The sequence below is a fragment of the Sciurus carolinensis genome, chromosome 1 (genome assembly GCF_902686445.1).
Source record: "Sciurus carolinensis chromosome 1, mSciCar1.2, whole genome shotgun sequence".
NCBI classification, from domain to species: domain Eukaryota; kingdom Metazoa; phylum Chordata; class Mammalia; order Rodentia; family Sciuridae; genus Sciurus; species Sciurus carolinensis.
Window position 1 is genome coordinate 154,828,443 of NC_062213.1, and position 19,336 is coordinate 154,847,778.

Consider the following 19,336-nt stretch of genomic DNA (forward strand, 5'->3'; position numbering starts at 1 on the left):
CTAGTACAATCATGACATATGACCACAAGCTCTCAAGCAAGGATTGGGCATCACCAAAGAGAAAATTGCTAAGATTCTTTAGTATTTATGAGCAAAGGACAAAAACACAAATAAGGTCAGTAATGGAGGCTCTATCTAAGAACAGTCTTGTATTTAGCACACAGAGCAATGGTATATTACTGAGCAATAGCAGATCTCAGAATGACACATCAAATGGCAATGCATGAGGATTGAAGACAGGACCTCTAATTTTGCAATCACAAATAAAGGCCACTTTCACTACAAAGTAAGCATTAATACCCAATTTGACAAATAGATGGGAAGTAAGCTTTTCATGTATACACAGAGGATCACTAGACAACCCAGAATAACCATTGTCATTGACTAGCACTTACTGAATGTTGACTGGGCATTCTTAGAATTGGCCGTGATTTAACAAGTGTAAACAGGGTGCAAGGAATAGATGTGTTAGTGACCTCTCTCTTTCTATACACTGTAGAATTTACAAATATAAGAACTCTGTCCTGTTTCCAGAGACCAGTACCCAGGAATATAGGGCCTGTGCCTAACTCTCTCTTCTTCCTGCTCCTCTGTGATGTTTGTGGTCAGACATCATTTAAATCTTCCCATAGAATTCTCTCCATTGAATTGGCGTTTGAGCAATATTCTTTCTACCTCGTACAAAGTTCTTTTTAAAAATCTGCCACATTAACTCTGCACACATAAACTTTATGAAGATATTGTTAGAACATAGTCCATCTTTTCGCAATAATAAAAATTTTTTCTCTCCCCTGGAAATAAGTCTTGTTGCCATTTTCTATTTGTCATGTGTGTTTCCTTTTTAAATTCCTTCTTCATGAATTCGTATATAACTTAATGGCAAAATGTTCCAGTTCCTTCTTAGAAAGCATATTCAGAAACCAATTTCAATATAAAATTGAATTTATAGTAACAGGGTATCAAATAAGCTAAGTCAATTCCAGAGGAGTAAACTCATGAATTTTGTGATCAGCATAATACTGCTATCAATATACATTTTAGTTTTTAAATCGTTCCTTAGTACAAAGGATTCTATCTCAAGATCAAAGAGATTAAGTAAATTATTGAGTTCAATATTTTCAGTTTTGCAGTACCTTCCCATTAGAATATCATTTCCATAATTAAAGTCTTTCAAATATCAGACAGTCTATATGTTCAGTGGAACAAATTTCATATCTATTGTGTGTGTGTGTTTATGTGTGTGTATTTCTTCTTAATAACATATGTCCAACATTATGTATGAAAAATTTCCTGAATTTCTACATTTGGACTGAGTGAAGAATTCCAGTTTCCGTGGAAATCAATGGAAGATTGAGCTAAAGGAAAAGCAGAACCTATACATTCTTTTTCTTTTAAAACAGAAACATTTTAAAAACAAATACTAAACACAAACTACAAATCATAACAATACATTCCTTTTGTCACGCACAAACACACATACACAAACATGACTTTATTAGAGGAATTGGCAATTTGGTCTCATTCATGCCAGTTTACTCTCACAAATATCTTTGGTTTTGCAAGTGAAAATTACTAAGTTAAAGCTAGGCCAGAACCTGCCTGAAATTCTTCTGGTTAGACTCCAAGAGGGCAAAAAAATTTCTTCTTTTCAAACACTGAGCAAGGTGCAGCTCATGGTAACGTAATGGTAAAGATGATGGCTCTATTGATTTCAGACAGGAAGCATTGAATAAGCAGGGAAGAACATTTCAGGTGGGAAAACATCACTGATGGCTAAACCTAATCTTCAAAGCTATATTGGTTATTCACTAACAAACAGTATTTTTTTCTCTCTTGGAATTGGACTAATATATTCTTTTACTTATTTCTCTTCTACATTTTCTATAATTCTACACCTAGCATTAGTAACTTTTATAACTCAAATATATGACTGCTATTCAAAAATAATTGAGGTTCACAAGTATGCTAATCTTATTTTAATAGGTATTTTACTTTGATTAAGCTTATTATTTATTCTCAGATAACATGATGGGCTAAATCAATAAATAGAGTAACAGTTATGTTCAATTATACATTCATCAAATTTCTCAATTTCTATTATGAATGTCCCTCTTTTCCCTATCAAGATAGTCTTGGATCATTTTGTAAATGATCCTATAGGACAGTTCTGACCAATAAAACTCTTTGTGAGATGGGAATGTCCTATTTATGTGCTGTTAAACACGGTAGTCACTAGACATGAGAGGTCATGCGCAAGTGTGCCCAAGGGGCAGAAGTCTAGCCAAATAGTCACATGTGGCTACCATGTTTGACAACATAGCTATAGTTATTGCATAGCGTGGCCTAGAATCAGCATCCCTGACTCTACACCCTTTGATCAAAAATACTGGTTCCCACAGGGCAAGGTCCTGCCAAACAAATTCCTTATATTATTGAGATAGTGCTTATCCTGATAAATGGTACTACTCAATTTGCATGGTGATGCAAAGTAAAATAAAGTTTTATTACAGTAAAACCCTTCTTTATAGATAGAAGATTCTTTTTAAAATTTGAATTTTAAAATTTGAATTCCTGTCCTTTGTCTAAAAAAAGGAAACACGAATCTTTTATACCCGATCATTCTTTAAACAAATATTCAGAGTCAATACATAAAGTCAATACGGTAGATTTAAAAATTGACCCAGGTATTCGAGAAGTCATTTGGAAATACCTAAGAAAGAGTCCTCTTAAGTGGAATAAATAAAAACTATTGTATTTTCCACAATTCAAATTGGGATTTTACTCACTGTTTCTACAACCCCTTGGAAATTTTAAACTAAAATCTGTTTCCTTACCGAAACTTTTTTTCCTCCTTCACGCGCACACTCTGCTTTGTTATTGTAGGGTGGTTCATGTGGGCTGGGCTGCTGGAATTGATTGTTTTCATGTAGAAAAAAGTTGTTAAAGGATCTGTTTGTTCTTCAAGACATATAAAGAATCACATGGCGTCAGCAAACATACCATAGGAGAAACAATTTCTAGGCCAAATTGTACGGCCTACCAATCTTGGCAGGGTTCCTTCAGCAAAGAGTGGACTTTGGGGTCCATAACGAGGCTCTATTCAGCAGGCCAGCTTGGTTAGGCCAGGGAAGGGGAAAGGAGGAAGATGTGCCCCAGGCATTAGGGACCATGTGAATCTATTCCTCATTCAGACTTAGTTTACAATTAGAGAACAGACACCAAGACATACAAGAAAAGACTGAATAAAAACTGTTGTATTTCTAAGTATGAAAAGATTAGCTCCGCCATGTTTTCCCCTGGTCAAAACATTCTCAGGGGTCACAGATACATACAGCACACACAGTTGACAGTTCCAAATCTGTGCCTTTTCCTGCATGCCTGATAAAGATGTGCAGAGAAGATCTCACAGCAAGGGCTGTGATCCTGGTACACTAGTTTATTTGTGAACAGAAATGGGAACAGAATTGGGAAATTGGGAATTGGGAAAAAGTTAGTGAATCCTGTGCAAAAGTTTTGACACACACAGCTGCCTGAAGTATCACCACCGTGACAGACAACTCTGCTGGCAATGAAGCCAGGCAAGCCCACCTTTACACATGCAGCCTGGCCAAGAAGCCTCTACATATTTAAAACATTGCAATCAGCGATGGGCTTCAGTGAAACTGGAAAAACTGAAATTAAGTGGGTGTTACCATATTAGAGATTTTGCGCAGACCCTGTGTTTACCAAGTAGTTAATAAGCACTAGCTGGGTATATCAGCACCTGTAGTTTATGGAACCACTTTAATGAAACTATAAACTTCAACTTTAGACATTTGAAAGACAATCATTTGGAAGCTGTCTCAGCTGTACAAAAGAGAACTGAGTCCACAGATAAGGAATTGGTTTGAATTTGAAAGAAAATCAGGTTGGGATGTTTAAGGACTCAATACAAACAGAATCTTGAACCCAACCAGACAGCACTGGTTTTCAAAATTTGGTGGCCAAATTTTGGGGGGAAACTTAACATTTTCAAATGGTAAAAGTTGCAATGGGCTAATAACTTTCAGTTATCTATGAAGTTGTACACCCTGGTTCTGAGAAAATGAAATATTGAATGTAGTCTTGTTCAAAACAGGTCTGTATATTTCCTGAGAAACTGAAATTAAATAGTTCCTTTCTTACCAAGTAAGACTGATTAGTGACCTATGACCAGTGATATTTGTGACATTTCTAATTAAGGAACCAAGAGGACAAAATTTCTACTAGATAACTTTATAGAATTTGGAATGGAGTAGGTAGGGAGGACTTGGGGACCTGGGCATGAAGCCCTGACCTGGGGGGATGGGTCCCCAGAATGATCACTGGCTTCATGTTAATATAGCACATGTTCAGCTACCTACTATGTGCCAGCCACTGCCCGAGGTAATGCAGTGCATGCTCTACTAGAGATTTAAACTGGTGGTCCCCAGAATAGCAGAGAATAGTGAGGTGCCAATGGGGCCTCAGTGACAATGAGCAGGGGTTTGGAAAAAGAAAAACGAAGGACAAGACTGAGAGTGGCAGAGTGAGAGAAGCAAGAAATAAGCAATCTAGTCCTGGAGCAGCAAGGATAGAAAGCAGAGTAGCTAACAGAGCCTTGCAGAGATGGGAATGGCAGGGACAAGAGGACCCAGGGAGGAGACCCAGCCAGAAGCAAAGAGAAGACACAGAAGCAGAGAGTACCTGAGACAGAGTTAACGAGAGGGCTCTGAGCCAGAAGCAAGAGGTGAGGAGAAGCTGAGTCTTCTGGGTCTTTTTTTTTCCCCTGCTGAATAGAGCCTTGATTATAGTGTTACCCAATGTCTGATCAATTTCTGTCTATTTTTCTTAACATTTCATAGTGAGAACCACATGAACGCAAAAGTCACCCCAAAGCTAAGAACCTCAAGTCAAGTGTGGGAGAAAAACTACTGCTATAGCTACAATTAGCACCCAAATTTAGGAATAACATTATATGGGGTGATTTTCAAAACAATAAGTTTTTAACCACCAGGTTTATTTTAGCCCCACTCCTGCCCAGTGAGCCTAATGTGAGTCCTTTTTTTTTTTTTTTTTTCCAGTAACAGCTGTTCTTTTTAACCTTCTGAATAGGCATCTGATTTAGATTTGAAGGAAGTCATTTTAGAAGCTGGGGTAGAATCCCATACGTGCAACTCTGATAAATCCAAGCCCATGCACCACAGACTTCTTTAAAAAGCAAGAAATCTGGTGGCTAGCAAGGAGCCAGAGTTATTATTAAATCTAAACCCAGTGGACACACTCTCCTCTTTCAGGCTGTAAATTCAGGCATAAGTGGTTTTAAGACCATTTCCTAATGTTGAATTTAACATAGAAAATATATCTGCAGCCCAGCTATGCCAGGGGAAAAGCTTCTTTCAGTTTTATTGGATCCCAGCTCCTTTATGACTCTGTGGCCTCTGTTGGAGAAAAACATTCTCACATAATGAGCTTTTATATCATTAAATTGGAAATGAAATAAGAGTTGATGGTGGCAGCCCCTGCATGAACTGTCTGGCTTTGGATCCATCATTTCCATGACTAGTTTGCTTGCCTGCTCCTGGGCAGGGTTTTAGGTGAATACACCAAATAAATGTAACTTGACCAAGACTACCTGTATGTCTCATGCAATTACTAGAGAAAATTACAACAGTGAGAGGTCAGAAAAGTCATACAAGCTATTTCTTCCCTGGGGCAGGGGTGGGGGGGTAAGGGGAGAAAAGAAAAATAAATGGAGCTGTAGGAAATTTAAATATAGCATATATGGAAATGCAAACCATTAAAAATGGTCATTTGAATACTTACAATTCCATCTCGATCTGGTGAACCTCTGTAACCAAAAGAAATTGATAGTTATGATCATGAATCTTTCTGACTACACAGACAAAAGTATCACAATAAGAATCGTGAACCAACACCTTCATGCTCCTCTGGGTTCACCCCAGTAAAACTGTATAAGGAAAACCAAATCAAAAGAATCTGGGTGAGTGATACTTGAGTGTGAAGTGTGAGAGAAAGAATATCATAAAAAAATTGTGTCTAAAAGGCACAAGTTGGTGGTGCAGTGCCTTGTCCGACTTCTGAGAGATTTCATTAGAGTCTGCCTGGTCTTACTTTAAAAGTATCACAAGACATGTAGAATTACATTCTCTTTCCCCCACAAGTGGTCCTGAACTGTCTCTTACTAGGTGAAACTTCTGAGGTATTTTTGAGCTTATTTTGAAAATTGTATCTTCTCTCATTTTTGTATTTACATCTCCTTCCATTATAGGACAACAGGAAGGGAGGGCATATTTTGCTAAATGGTTCCTTCTAAAATCCAGGGAAGCTGTTCTGGGGGACGCTCTGCTGAGGTGCTCAGTGCTTTAGTGTAAGATGAATCTGTAAGTTCAGATTTCACCACTTCATAGTTCATGACCTTGAATATGTTACTTCACCTTTTAAGTCAGTTTTTTTTTGCATGTATATATATATACATATATGTATATACATATATGTGTGTACATATATATGTACGTATAAGATGAACTTATAATAGTTCCTGACACATACTAAGTACTCAAAGGGTTAGTGGATTATTATTTCTTTTCTGTTCCATGGTGTCTCCTCACCAGGAACACAAAATTGCCCACTTGCAGACATACTGGAAACTGGACTAGATGAGCAGAAAGAAGTAGGGAGGGGGGGAAAGGGTATCCACTGTGACTTGGTAACTTCTGATATTAATTCACTGTGTAAGGAGCTTAAACATGTTATGCTATTAATAAGGGACCCGATTTATGTTTGGAAAGGAACCTGTATTTTTTGGAAGAAAATCTTAATAATTACTTGGGCAGACCTGTAACATCACTAGGAATTTGGTGGGGTTAGAATTGTTCTTTAGAAGGTGGAACCAGGTAAGAAAATTTTTTATTGCTTCATAGGGTGGGGTCATTGGTGGGGGGAGAGAGGGGGGGGAGAGATTTGGTAGCATCATTTTTCATAATTAATTCTCTCTCCAAACAAATACAGTAGTAAATCAGTGATACTGGGGCCAAAAGCAAGGAGGACTCAGATGTTGAAAGACCATGGGAGTTGACAAAACGCATGGAATCTTTGACATTTCCTGGGCATGGCAATTAAACAGTTCAAAGAAATTTCATCAAAATAGAAGGGTAGAAAGAATCTCATCTGACAAAAGTTATAATTCATTGAACAAATATTGGGTACTTAAAATGTACAGGTACATGGCTAGGGCAATGGGATAAAAATAATGGAAAAGATATGCTCAACAAAGAAAGAACAAGGCAGGTAAGTCTATCCAGTGAGTTATCTTGGCCATAGTAAGCCCATGCTAGGACAACAGCAAGAAGAGAAAGGCCAACCTATATTATTCAAAGCTAACTTTCCTTCCTGTGTCTATTTGTGCAAAAATGAGCCTTTCTTGTTAGGATTTCAACCCCTGCCAAGGGGGCTGGGAGAGAGGTGGTTGCACCAACTTTAGGGATAGGACATGTTCGGAGGCACTGATCCTTTGGGGACAGCCAGCAATAGATATAGAGAAGAGAAGCCTTTGGAGATTGACCTGGCTGTGGTGGTGCCCAGTTTTGGCCCAGGTACAAGGACATATTGCTAGGGGATATTAAATGGGAGACCATGATCTCATGCCTATGGCAGTTATTGGTATGACATTTCAAATTTTTTAACCAGAAAGGCCATAAGTGTACACCGCAGCATTGGAATCAGATTTTAATTCTTTGTCTCATCAGTTGATGCACATGGGACTGGTATTTTCTCTCATAGAGGAGTAAACATGGCAGCTAAGAGCAACAATTCTAGCTCCAGACTACCTGGGTTCAACCAATGTAGATTTCTCAGCTCCAGAAGCTCAGGCAAATTACTTCATCCCTTTGTGTCTTGATTGCCCTATCTAGAAATGACTAGTACCCCATAGGACTATTGGAGGAGCCAACGAGTTAATAAAAGTGAAAAGCCTGAAATAGTTCCTAGGACACAGTAAATACTCATTAAATTTTATCTTAAAGAATAATTATAACAATCTGACCCAGGATGGGAGAGATTTTAACTGCTTCAGACACTTGGGCCTATGTTGCGAATTCATTTCCTAATCACATCTTACAAAGTCTTTAATTTTGTTTTAACACAGTATTTTTCTTTGACAGACCCATTATATTTACTGATGTCTATTTTCAAACTCATCATCCACTGTGGACCCTGGGCCTCCATTTTAGGAGTTTCAGTTACTTCTTGAAACTGCAATTTTTCTTTCACCCTCCTGTCTGGGTTACAGCCTCACCCACCCACGCCTGTTCTTCTGGATGACCAAGGCACAGGCACTGGTTTCTGGACTAGGATACTTGTTCCAAGACTTATTTTCTGCATGACCTTCGGCAAGTTACTTACCCCCTTTTGGTACTGATTTCTCATCTCTAGAACTGCGTTATTACTATTAATCCTATTGAATTACTTTGAGGGTTAAAAAAAGGTATCAGTGCACCAAAATATCCTGCACAGGGCCTGCACACAGGGCACTTAGCACAGGCTCTCTTGCTTCCTCTATCAGTCACTGTAATGATGATCAAATCAGGAAGCTCTGGTCCTTACCCCACTCTTTATCTACAGAGGTTCAATCAGCTAAAGTTGGCACTGGCGGCTGCCCTAGCAGGTTGCTTAGCAACGCCAATGAGTTGCAACAGCCCTGAAAACAGTTTGCATCAACAAGGTTTCAATGACTGCAGTCTACATAAGCATTAACCAAAGCTGAAGGGACAGCAAATTGCCAGAGCATTTTACCAACCCCTTTGCAATTATGATTCATTTTCCAAAAATGATATGGGATCCAATTGGAGCATGGGGGTGGGGGTTCATGGAAAAAAAAAAAAAAAAAACACAGCTTGTCCTTGGACCAATCCCTGGTGGGGGAACAAGTTTACAACTGATTTGCTATCCCATAAGTAATTCGGGCACTCAAATGATAAGAAGTTAAGAAGAGATGCTTGGGATTCTAAAAACAAATATTTCATTAAAGTACCCGAGAGAGATATTGGGCCTCCACCCAAAGCCACAGGGAATAACTTACTCATCTTCGTAGCTTTGGAAATGGAGATGGAAGCGCAGGGCTTTGGCCACATGTAAATGAGCTCAGCTGGTCCCAGGGAGGTTGTTTAACATCTACTTTTTATTTCAAGATAGCTTTTTATCTCTAAACTTCTTTGCGCACCAGAAATCTCTGCTGCAGTTACAAACATTGTCTTCATAGAAAAATAGTTGGCTTCTGCTATGATGTCCTCCTGAGATGCATGCAGCAGTATCCCACACAACAGGTGGCACACTGTAGGTGTCAACAGATTGCTGAAGCACTGGTGTGGTATCTTGCTCTTTAGGGAAACTCGATTTTGTCTAGTGTACACTTTTTTTTTTTTTTTTTTTTTTTTTAACATGTGAGGAAATTAGGCCTACTAAAGGAAAATGTAATTTTCAAGTCCATTGAGTTATGGGCAAGAGCACGTATAAGAGCCCAGGGGTTCCAAACCTAGCAAAGGGACCATCAATTATTCTGCAAGGTTAATGTTTAGAAAATGACAAATTTATTCAGAAACAATGCAAATTATATGATCCCTCAAAAATATTGTTAATTCAATTTTTTAGAAAAAAAATCTGTAAATGTAATTTCCAGGAAATATTTACCAAAAGAAAAAACACAGAAAATATTTAAGAAAAGAGTTAACATTTGGCATCTGTGAAAAACACAAAACAATAAAACGATAACAACAACAACAACAACAACAACTTTCTCCTCCTTAATCCTTCACATTCTTTGGCTTAAAAACATTTAGGGTTTCAAGGTGACCCACTAGGTAAGGATGGAAATTCAGATACCTCAGGTTGGCACTTGAGGCCCTTCCTATCTGGTTCTCATCTGCTTCCCAGCATTCTCCATTATCACCTTTCCCTGCAGCCTGCAGGTAGACACTCTGCCCCATTTACCTTGTCCTGAATGCCTGCTGGACTTTCCCACCTGTCTGCCTTTGCTTTTGTTGCTCCCTTTGCATGAAATACATGAAGGCCAAACTGAGGACTCCTCCTGCCCCAAAGCATCAAAGATCATCAGTCCAAATGTAAACTTTCTCACCTTCAAATTCCATGAAATTCCATTTCAGTTGCTCACAAGGAATGTATTACTATTGATTTGTATCAGTAACCATAAGAATAGCAGCAACTGTCATTTACTGAGCACTTGCTAAATACTAAGTACTAGTAGGCATTTCAAATATTATCTCATTTAATTGTAGGAAAGATATTTTAATTTATGTAGTCAGTATTTTATCTATGAATTACAAGTGTGTGGAGGACAAGGGCACAGGGAAATACTGAGCACTTTGTGAGAAAATCTATGCACAATAAAAATGCACAAAGAATCAACGTGTGGCTGCCTTCATTTTCACCTGTGCCCATACCACTTTGATTTTTCCATTTTCTAACTTTCTTTCGGGGAATACAGCCAAATGAGGGGTTATGGGCTCCATTCTGCTACACAAAAGACCACCCCAGATCTCTTCCACCTGGTCACAGACAGCCACAGCTGAGTCACGATGCTCTTCTTATGGGAGTAAGGCTGGAATGCTGAGTTCCTGGCCAGCTAACCTCATGTATGGAGTTATCTGCTTGGCTCAGAAGGACATCTGAGATTTTGAATCAGAGTCAAATCCTCTGAAAAAGAATTCCAGATGGTCACATAAGTAGAGGTAGAATGAAACTGCTATTTACTGATGTTTTCAAGGGTTCATCAGTGTCCATGGGCAATTAATTCTCTTGAATAAGACCATTGAAACACATAAAAAGCATCCCCCTAATTATTTCTGGCATCAGTTTCTTATTCACAGGCAAATATCCTATCACTCCTGTGAATTCTGTTGATTTACGATTCTGCTTGTACAAAATCTTGGCATCTCAAGTAAGAGCTTTAGCATGTTATGTAGTACACATTTCTGTCTTTGGCTAGGACGAACCTACCCAAACAGGGGTTTTGCTGTTTCTTCTGTTCAGATATTAGGAGCAACCCTAGAAGTGGAAATGAATGCTTCTAAGCCCCCAGGAGACTAACAGTCACACTTTCTGCTTCCCAGGACGGCTGGCAAGCAGGGCTACCAGGTGGTTAAAAAACAGAAAGATGAAAAACTGAACATATGATGACAATCTTCACCTTTTTAGCACAAATCTAATGACTAATTATGCTGAGCAACTACAGTTTCCCAGAAATTGGGAGAACAAAGAAAAGTACAGGATATTCAAGGAAACTGTGGTCATCTTTCAGTGAGAGTTTGTTTGTTTGCAGAGGCACGCTCTTAAAGTACGTACGTAGAATCAGTGTCCTTTTCTTTCTTCCGTATTCCAAAGGCCTTCCTTGTACGTTTTTTCAATCCTGTGGGGAAACAGCAAAGGGTCAGAGAAGTCTGTCTCAGCACAAATAAACTTAGTTTGGAAGTTGTAAGAGCTGTTAAACTTGCATGTTCAAAAATGGTGAGTGTTTCTTTCATTGTATGTCTTGGTACGTGTGTATGCAAATGCACATGACTCATTATTACATTTTCCACAGATATTTATCAGAACTTGGCACTGTAAATTCTTAGCACTACAAGCAACATTAGGACATATGGGTATGGAGAGGATTGCAAGCTTTTCTTAGATTACTGTTATTCATCACCTAGATTGAGGCTCTGCCAAAAAACTGAATCACAGATTTAGAATAGCCATTTCCAGGTTGGACACAGTCTTGAGACTGAGATAATACTAAGAAATGGTTCCTGTGAACTGTACCAAGAGAACTGACCTGACACATCTCTGAATTGCCATCTCCTTCTTTTCTAGGTCTTCCATTTCTGGATTATTACGCATTCTCTGAGCTTACCTCAGCATTAGTACCAGTGTCTCTTCCTTGTGTGATCCTTACCTCTGGTTGAGATTTAATTCATTCTTTTAAGGCCCAAGCCACATGCAACATCTTCTGTGAGGGCTTCTCAATCCTAGTTGTATGAGACACTGACTACTCTGGATCCCTTCACCAGAATGTTGCTTTTATATATGTTATGTCAGATGTTACCACTCATGAGTTACTACCTCAGTTTCCCTGATAGACCAAGCCTTTCTAGGATAGAGGCCAATGCCTCCTTATTTATATGTTCCCTTATATCTCATACAGGCACTGAATAATATTTATTGATTAAAAGTGTTCCAAGAAGCACCATTATGGCAGCAGTGGAGTAAAAAGGTCCCTTTCTTCTATCCTGACAAACCCAACCCAGTCTTGGTTCTTCCACTCTTACCCAGTCAAGGCTGGCTGGGCTTCCCATCTCCTGCACATTCCCAGCAAACATGTGGCTTGTGTTACTTATGTTAGGGAGTGTTTTTCAAATATACTAAATGCCAATGTTGATTTGAAAAGTTGGAGGTAGAAAACTCACTGATGCTTTGGGATTTGTTTGGCACTACCAGGTGGAACAAAGGGAAAAACACTGACAGAATCAGTGATTTGATGACACCTTCTTCCAAAACATGTGAGTCAGCCCAAGCCGCTCAGATTATCTGAGTCATTTATTATCTGCCTCTTAGAATACTACTCAAATATAATCTGCAAAATGTCTCTGTTCAGTCTAATTTTGCACTTTAATAATCATACCATTTAAGACATTTAGGTCTTTAAAATGTCAGTGTTTTTTTTTTTTTTTTAAATCTCCTCCCACGTGGAACTATTTTCCATTATTCTTCAAATGATGAGTTTAGAGGAAAACTTATTGACATTTAAAACTATCTACCCATAATATTTAGGGATACATTCTCTTTCCCTTTCATTTAAAATTTTGTTGTTAAAAACTTTTTCGTCTTTCTCACTTCTGATTGTCGTATTTTCTTACAGAGAAAAAAATAGCATAGTTACATAAGCATTGTTTTCTTCCGACAATTTTCCTAAATGACTTCTCTATGCTTCCAGTTTAGCTTTGGTTTCACAATAAATGCTATTTTCACAAATCACTACTAGTGATTTTAAGACCATAAAACTAATGCTGTTATTATCTTTTGTTTTCAAGTTCTTGATTTCCTGTAACTCAATCTATAAGATAGATGAGAAAATACACACAAATTCTAGTAATTATTGTATTAAATTAGTAACAAAATAGACTATAGTTTTCCAGAGATTCTATTCTGCTTTTGATCACCATATTTGGATAACAGGCAACAGGAACTAAAGAACATCATGAGTTATCCATTTTTCAGAAAAAAGCACACTGGATCAGGAGTCAGAAGACAAAAGTCCATTCCCAGCATCATTTCTAATCACACAGCTTAATACAAATTAAATTCTCTTTGTGCTTTGACCTCTTTGTCTATATACAACAAATCAGTCAATAATGAGATGAAAGAACTTGCACACTTTCATAAAATGCTATGTCAATTTATAAGGATAGTTTCACTGAAAGTCATGTTTTTAATACATGAAATACACTTACACATGGAATATAAGTAAGAATATATCATATATGTGAAATTCCAGAAAAAATGCAAATCAAATTGCTTAATAAGAGAAAGCATTGACAAAATTATCCCCCTGAAAAGATTGGAGAAGTCTGAAGTGTGGAAAAATATGAAAAAAACAAAACAAAACAAAAGATTACAGCAAAAAAAGTTACAAAGTGTAAGTTATTCTTGTTGTAACAGGTCTTTCAGAAGATTCTAGAAGAAACAGTCACATTGTGTTAAAAGCAAATGGAGAAGTATGAGTATGTCTTTTGAGAGTTTATCAAAAAATATTCAAGGAAACTTTTCAAAAAGGAGACATGATATTTAAGAATACTCTAGAAATAACAAGTTTCAGACACTATGTCTGATAATCTGATAAGCTTATAAAACACTCTAGTGATTCCCATTTCTGTTTCCATAACTACATGAAGATTGTAACATTAATTGCTACAGTTGAATTGTTTCTAGGATGGATTTTGGTCAACTATTCTTTACTGAGAATGGGAGGGTGAAAATTAAGAGTTCTTGAAAAATGAGAGGACTTTTCTCTGATAACATCAAAACAGAGATCTAAAAGGAAAGGATTTTGTTGCACTACTATTGAAGGGCTAGAATCGTTCTGGTTGAGTCCTAAACAGGAGATACTGAGGTGGTAGATCCTATAAGCATAAGATGAGGAAAAGCCACAAAGAAGATGTTGCTGGTCTAACAAGAGATGCTGTCCTGCCACCTAGCAGTGTAAGTGGAGGTTCCCACCAAGAAACCCTCCTTTCTCTCTGTGTCCTGGACTCCTACTTTTCCATTGCTAGCTGGTAAGACAACAGTGAGGAGAGACCACATGTGGTTCCTCCTTAGCATCTTAGCAGCAACTGGTTTATTACAAAGCCATGTTAAAGAGATTGGGCTAGACAATCATACTTCAGATAGAGCACTAATCTCCAGAATCTATAAAGAACTCAAAAAACTCTACACCAAGAATGCAAATAACCCAATTGACAAATGGGCTAAGGAAATGAACAGACACTTCACAGAAGAAGATCTACAAGCAATCAACAAACATATGAAAAAATGTTCCACATCTCTAGTAAATTTGAGATGCAAATCAAAACCACCCTAAGATTCCATCTCACCCCAATTAGAATGGCGATTATCGAGAATACAAGCAATAACAGGTGTTGGCGAGGATGTGGGGAAAAAGGTACACTCATACATTGCTGGTAGGGCCGCAAATTAGTGCAGCCACTCTGGAAAGCAGTGTGGAGATTCCTTAGAAAACTTGGAATGGAAACACCATTTGACCCAGCTATCCCACTCCTTGGCCTATACCCAAAAGACTTAAAATCAGCATACTACAGAGATACAGCCACATCAATGTTCATCGCTGCTCAATTCACAATAGCCAGATTGTGGAACCAACCTAGATGCCCTTCAATTGATGAATGGATAAAGAAACTGTGGTATATATATATATACAATGGAATATTACTCAGCCATAAAGAATGATAAATTTATGGCATTTACAGGCAAATGGATGAAATTGGAGAATATCATGCTAAGTGAGATAAGCCAATCTCAAAAAAACAAAGGTCGAATGATCTCTCTGATAAGTGGATGATGACACATAATGGGAGGTGGGAGGGGTTAGTGTTAGGGTTAGGGTTAGGGTTAGGGAGGGGGGCAAGAATGGAGGAAGGAAGGACTGTATAGAGGGAAAAGAAGGGTGGGCAGGGTGGGGGGAAGGGAAAAAATAACAGAATGAATCAAACAACATTACCCTATGTAAATTTATGATTACACAAATGGTACGCCTCTACTCCATGTACAAACAGAGAAACAACATGTATTCCATTTGTTTACAATAATAATAATTAAAAAAAAGAGAGATTGGACTAGAAAGAGATGTGGCAGGTCCAACAGAAAAGAAGCACTAAAGAGAAAGCCTGATTCTAACACTGGGGGTGGGTGGAGGTAGGTGGTAACCAGCTCAGGCTGTGTCTTTGATTGTTGGGGGGCAGCCCCTTGGAAGGCGCTGCTTTTGCCTGCTTTGCTTACTCACTTCACAGCCTAGCTTTGTCTAATTGCTGATGTTAAACACCCATGTAAACTGCCTTTAAGACCTTAAGAAAGTACCACTTTGGTGGAATCACATTTCTGGATCACTTCTCCTCCTGCTTCCCACCCCTCCCCACACAGTGCTTCTGAGCTGGACAAGGCAAGGACCAGGAACAAAGCCAGGTCCTCAGTGACCTAGAGCTCTGGAGGAAGAGGAGCAGCTTTGGGACGAGGCAGTGAGGTGTGGTGTAGGATCAGTACAAAGACACAGTTAATAGAGGAATCTAAGTCATCTCAAGCATGTCTCCCAGAAGCATGCAAATGCTACCCCCAAAGCTGAAGAAGGAGGACAGCAGAGAAGAGTGTAGAACGTATGACCTTCTTTGGCATTCAAAGATCTGGGTTCAAATCCCAATTTAACTACTCGAGGACTGTCATTTGCAACAACATTATAGAGAATCTAAGAAGCACTGTGCTTCTTTACATATACAATCCATCTCCTTGCTGGACATGAGCTTTGGAGGGGCTGTGTCAGTTTGTCTCTCTGTAATCATTAGGAGTGAGGGGACGGCAGCTCCTGTTTACTGAGTACTTTGTATGCACCAGCCACTGTGCCAAGTACTTGACAGACTAATCCTTTCAACAACCCCAGAAGATAACTAACTCCCTATTTATGGATCATGATACAGACCCAAAGTAAGTATGCTCCTATTCTGAAATCACTAAAGAAACATAAAAAGGCCAAGATTTTGAGACAAAGTCTGTTTGGTTCCCAAGTCAACCAACTTCTCCAGAGTAGTCCCGATGACTATTGCAGCACCCAGGGCAATGCCCAGTACGACAGGCACATCACCAATTCTTTGCTTAACAATGTATTTTTTTTTTTTTTGTAAAGTCACTCAGTATTTGTAGGATTTTTTTTTTTTTATTTATTTATTTTTTTTACGTTTACATAGGGTAATGATGTTTATTATATTTTTCCCCTCCCCCCCACCCCTCCCACCCCTCCCACCCCTCCCACCCCTCTTTTCCCTCTACACAGTCCTTCTTTCCTTCATTCTTACTGCTCTCCTTAGCCTAACTCTAAACCTAACCCTAAACCTAATGCTAGCCCGTCCCACCCCCCATTATATGTCCTCATCCGCTTATCAGCGAGATCATTCGTCCTTTAGTTTTTTGAGATTGGCTTATCTCACTTAGCATGATATTCTCCAATTTCGACCATTTGCCTACAAATGCCATAATTTTATCATTCTTCATTGCGGAGTAATATTCCATTGTATAAATATGCCACAGTTTCTTTATCCATTCATCAACCGAAGGACATCTAGGTTGGTTCCACAATCTGGCTATGGTGAATTGAGCAGCAATGAACATTGATGTGGCTGTATCTCTGTAGTATGCTGCTTTTAAGTCCTTTGGGTATAGGCCAAGGAGTGGGATAGCTGGGTCAAATGGTGTTTCCATTCCAAGCTTTCTGAGGAATCTCCACACTGCTTTCCAGAGTGGTTGCACTAATTTGCAACCCCACCAGCAATGTATGAGTGTTCCTTTTTCACCACATCCTCGCCAACACCTATTGTTGCTTGTATTCTTGATAATCGCCATTCTAATTGGGGTGAGATGAAATCTTAGGGTAGTTTTGATTTGCATTTCCCTTATTACTAGGGATGTTGAACATTTTTTCATATATCTGGTGATTACTTGTACATCTTCTTCTGTGAAGTGTCTGTTCATTTCCTTAGCCCATTTGTTGATTGGATTATTTGTATTCTTCGTGTAGAGTTTTTTGAGTTCTTTATAGATTCTGGAAATTAGCGCTCTATCTGAGGTATGGTTGGCAAAGATATTCTCCCACTCTGTAGGCTCTCTCTTCACATTTCTGATAGTTTCCTTTGCTGACAGAAAGCTTTTTAGTTTGAATCTATCCCAGTTGTTTATTCTTGCTTTTATTTCTTGTGCTATGGGAGTCCTGTTAAGGAAATCTGATCCTGAGCCAACAAGTTGAAGATTTGGACCTACTTTTTCTTCTATAAGATGCAGGGTCTCTGGTCTGATTCCGAGGTCCTTGATCCATTTTGAGTTGAGTTTTGTGTAGGGTGAGAGATAGGGGTTTAATTTCATTCTATTGCATATGGTTTTCCAGTTTTCCCAGCACCATTTGTTGAAGAGGCTATCTTTTCTCCATTGCATATTGTTGGAACCTTTGTCTAGTATGAGAAAATTGTATTTATTTGGGTTTGTGTCCATGTCCTCTATTCTGTACCATTGATCTACCTGTCTATTTTGGTACCAATACCATGCCGTTTTTGTTACTATTGCTTTGTAGTAGAGTTGAAGATCTGGTATTGCGATACCCCCTGCTTCGCTCTTGCTACTGAGGATTGCTTTAGCTATTCTAGGTTTTTTATTCTTCCAGATGAATTTCATAATTGCTTGCTCTATTTCTGCGAGGTACATCATTGGGATTTTAATTGGAATTGCATTGAATCTGTATAGAACTTTAGGTAGTATAGCCATTTTGACGATATTAATTCTGCCTATCCAGGAACATGGGAGGTCTTTCCATCTTCTAAGGTTTTCTTGAATTTCTTTCTTTAGTGTTCTGTAGTTCTCATTGTAGAGGTCTTTCACCTCTTTTGTGAGATTGATTCCCAAGTATTTTATTTTCTTCGATGCTATTGTGAATGGGGTAGTTTTCCTAATTTCTCTTTCTGAAGATTCATCACTTATGTATAAAAATGCATTGGATTTATGAGCATTGATCTTGTAACCTGCTACTTTACTGAATTCACTTATGAGTTCTAAAAGTTTTCTGGTGGAATTTCCAGGTTCCTCTAAATATATAATCATGTCATCAGCGAACAGGGATAGTTTGAGTTCTTCTTTTCCTATTCGTATCCCTTTAATTTCTTTGGTTTGTCTGATTGCTCTGGCTAGAGTCTCAAGGACGATGTTGAATAGAAGCGGTGAAAGAGGGCATCCCTGCCTTGTTCCAGTTTTTAGGGGGAACGCTTTCAGTTTTTCACCATTTAGAATGATATTAGCCATGGGCTTAGCGTAGATGGCCTTTATAATGTTTAGGAATGTTCCCATTACCCCAATTTTTTCTAGTGTTTTGAGCATGAAGGGATGCTGTATTTTATCAAATGCTTTTTCTGCATCTATTGAAATAATCATGTGATTCTTAACTTTAAGTCTGTTGATATGGTGAATGACATTTATTGATTTCCGAATGTTGAACCAACCTTGCATCCCTGGGATAAAACCCACTTGATCGTGGTGCACTATCTTTTTAATATATATTTGTATGCGATTTGCTAAAATTTTGTTGAGAATTTTTGCATCGATGTTCATTAAGGATATTGGTCTGAAATTTTCTTTCCTCGATGTGTCTCTGTCTGGTTTAGGTATCAGGGTGATATTGGCTTCATAGAACGACTTTGGTAGGGTTCCCTCCTCTTCTATTTCATGGAATAGTTTGAGGAGTATTGGAATGAGCTCTTCTTTAAAGGTTTTGTAGAACTCGGCTGAGAACCCATCTGGTCCTGGACTTTTCTTTGTTGGTAGGCTTTTGATGACCTCTGCTATTTCATTGCTTGAAATTGGTTTATTTAAGTTGTGTATGTCCTCCTCGTTCAGTTTAGGTAGTTCATATGTCTCTAGAAATTTGTTGATGTCTTCAAGGTTTTCTGTTTTGTTGGAGTATAGATTTTCGAAATAGCTTCTAATTATGTTTTGTATTTCACTC

At 38.4% G+C, this 19,336-nt stretch overlaps 1 protein-coding gene across 23 annotated transcripts in view; it reads right to left on the bottom strand.

The window, feature by feature from the left end:
* Sgip1 (SH3GL interacting endocytic adaptor 1) overlaps window positions 1–19,336 on the bottom strand; it is a 200,500-nt gene that overhangs the window by 98,217 nt on the left and 82,947 nt on the right. For 13 of the 23 annotated variants that reach the window (XM_047541444.1, XM_047541437.1, XM_047541461.1 and 10 more), the window contains 3 exons: window positions 11,377–11,440; window positions 5,824–5,848; window positions 2,835–2,906 (listed from right to left, as the gene is read on the bottom strand). In XM_047541444.1, coding sequence (XP_047397400.1) covers window positions 2,835–2,906; window positions 5,824–5,848; window positions 11,377–11,440 — 161 coding nt within the window. The remainder of the gene's footprint in view (window positions 1–2,834; window positions 2,907–5,823; window positions 5,849–11,376; window positions 11,441–19,336) is intronic. The other 10 variants (XM_047541487.1, XM_047541501.1, XM_047541508.1 and 7 more) reach the window with 2 other exon arrangements.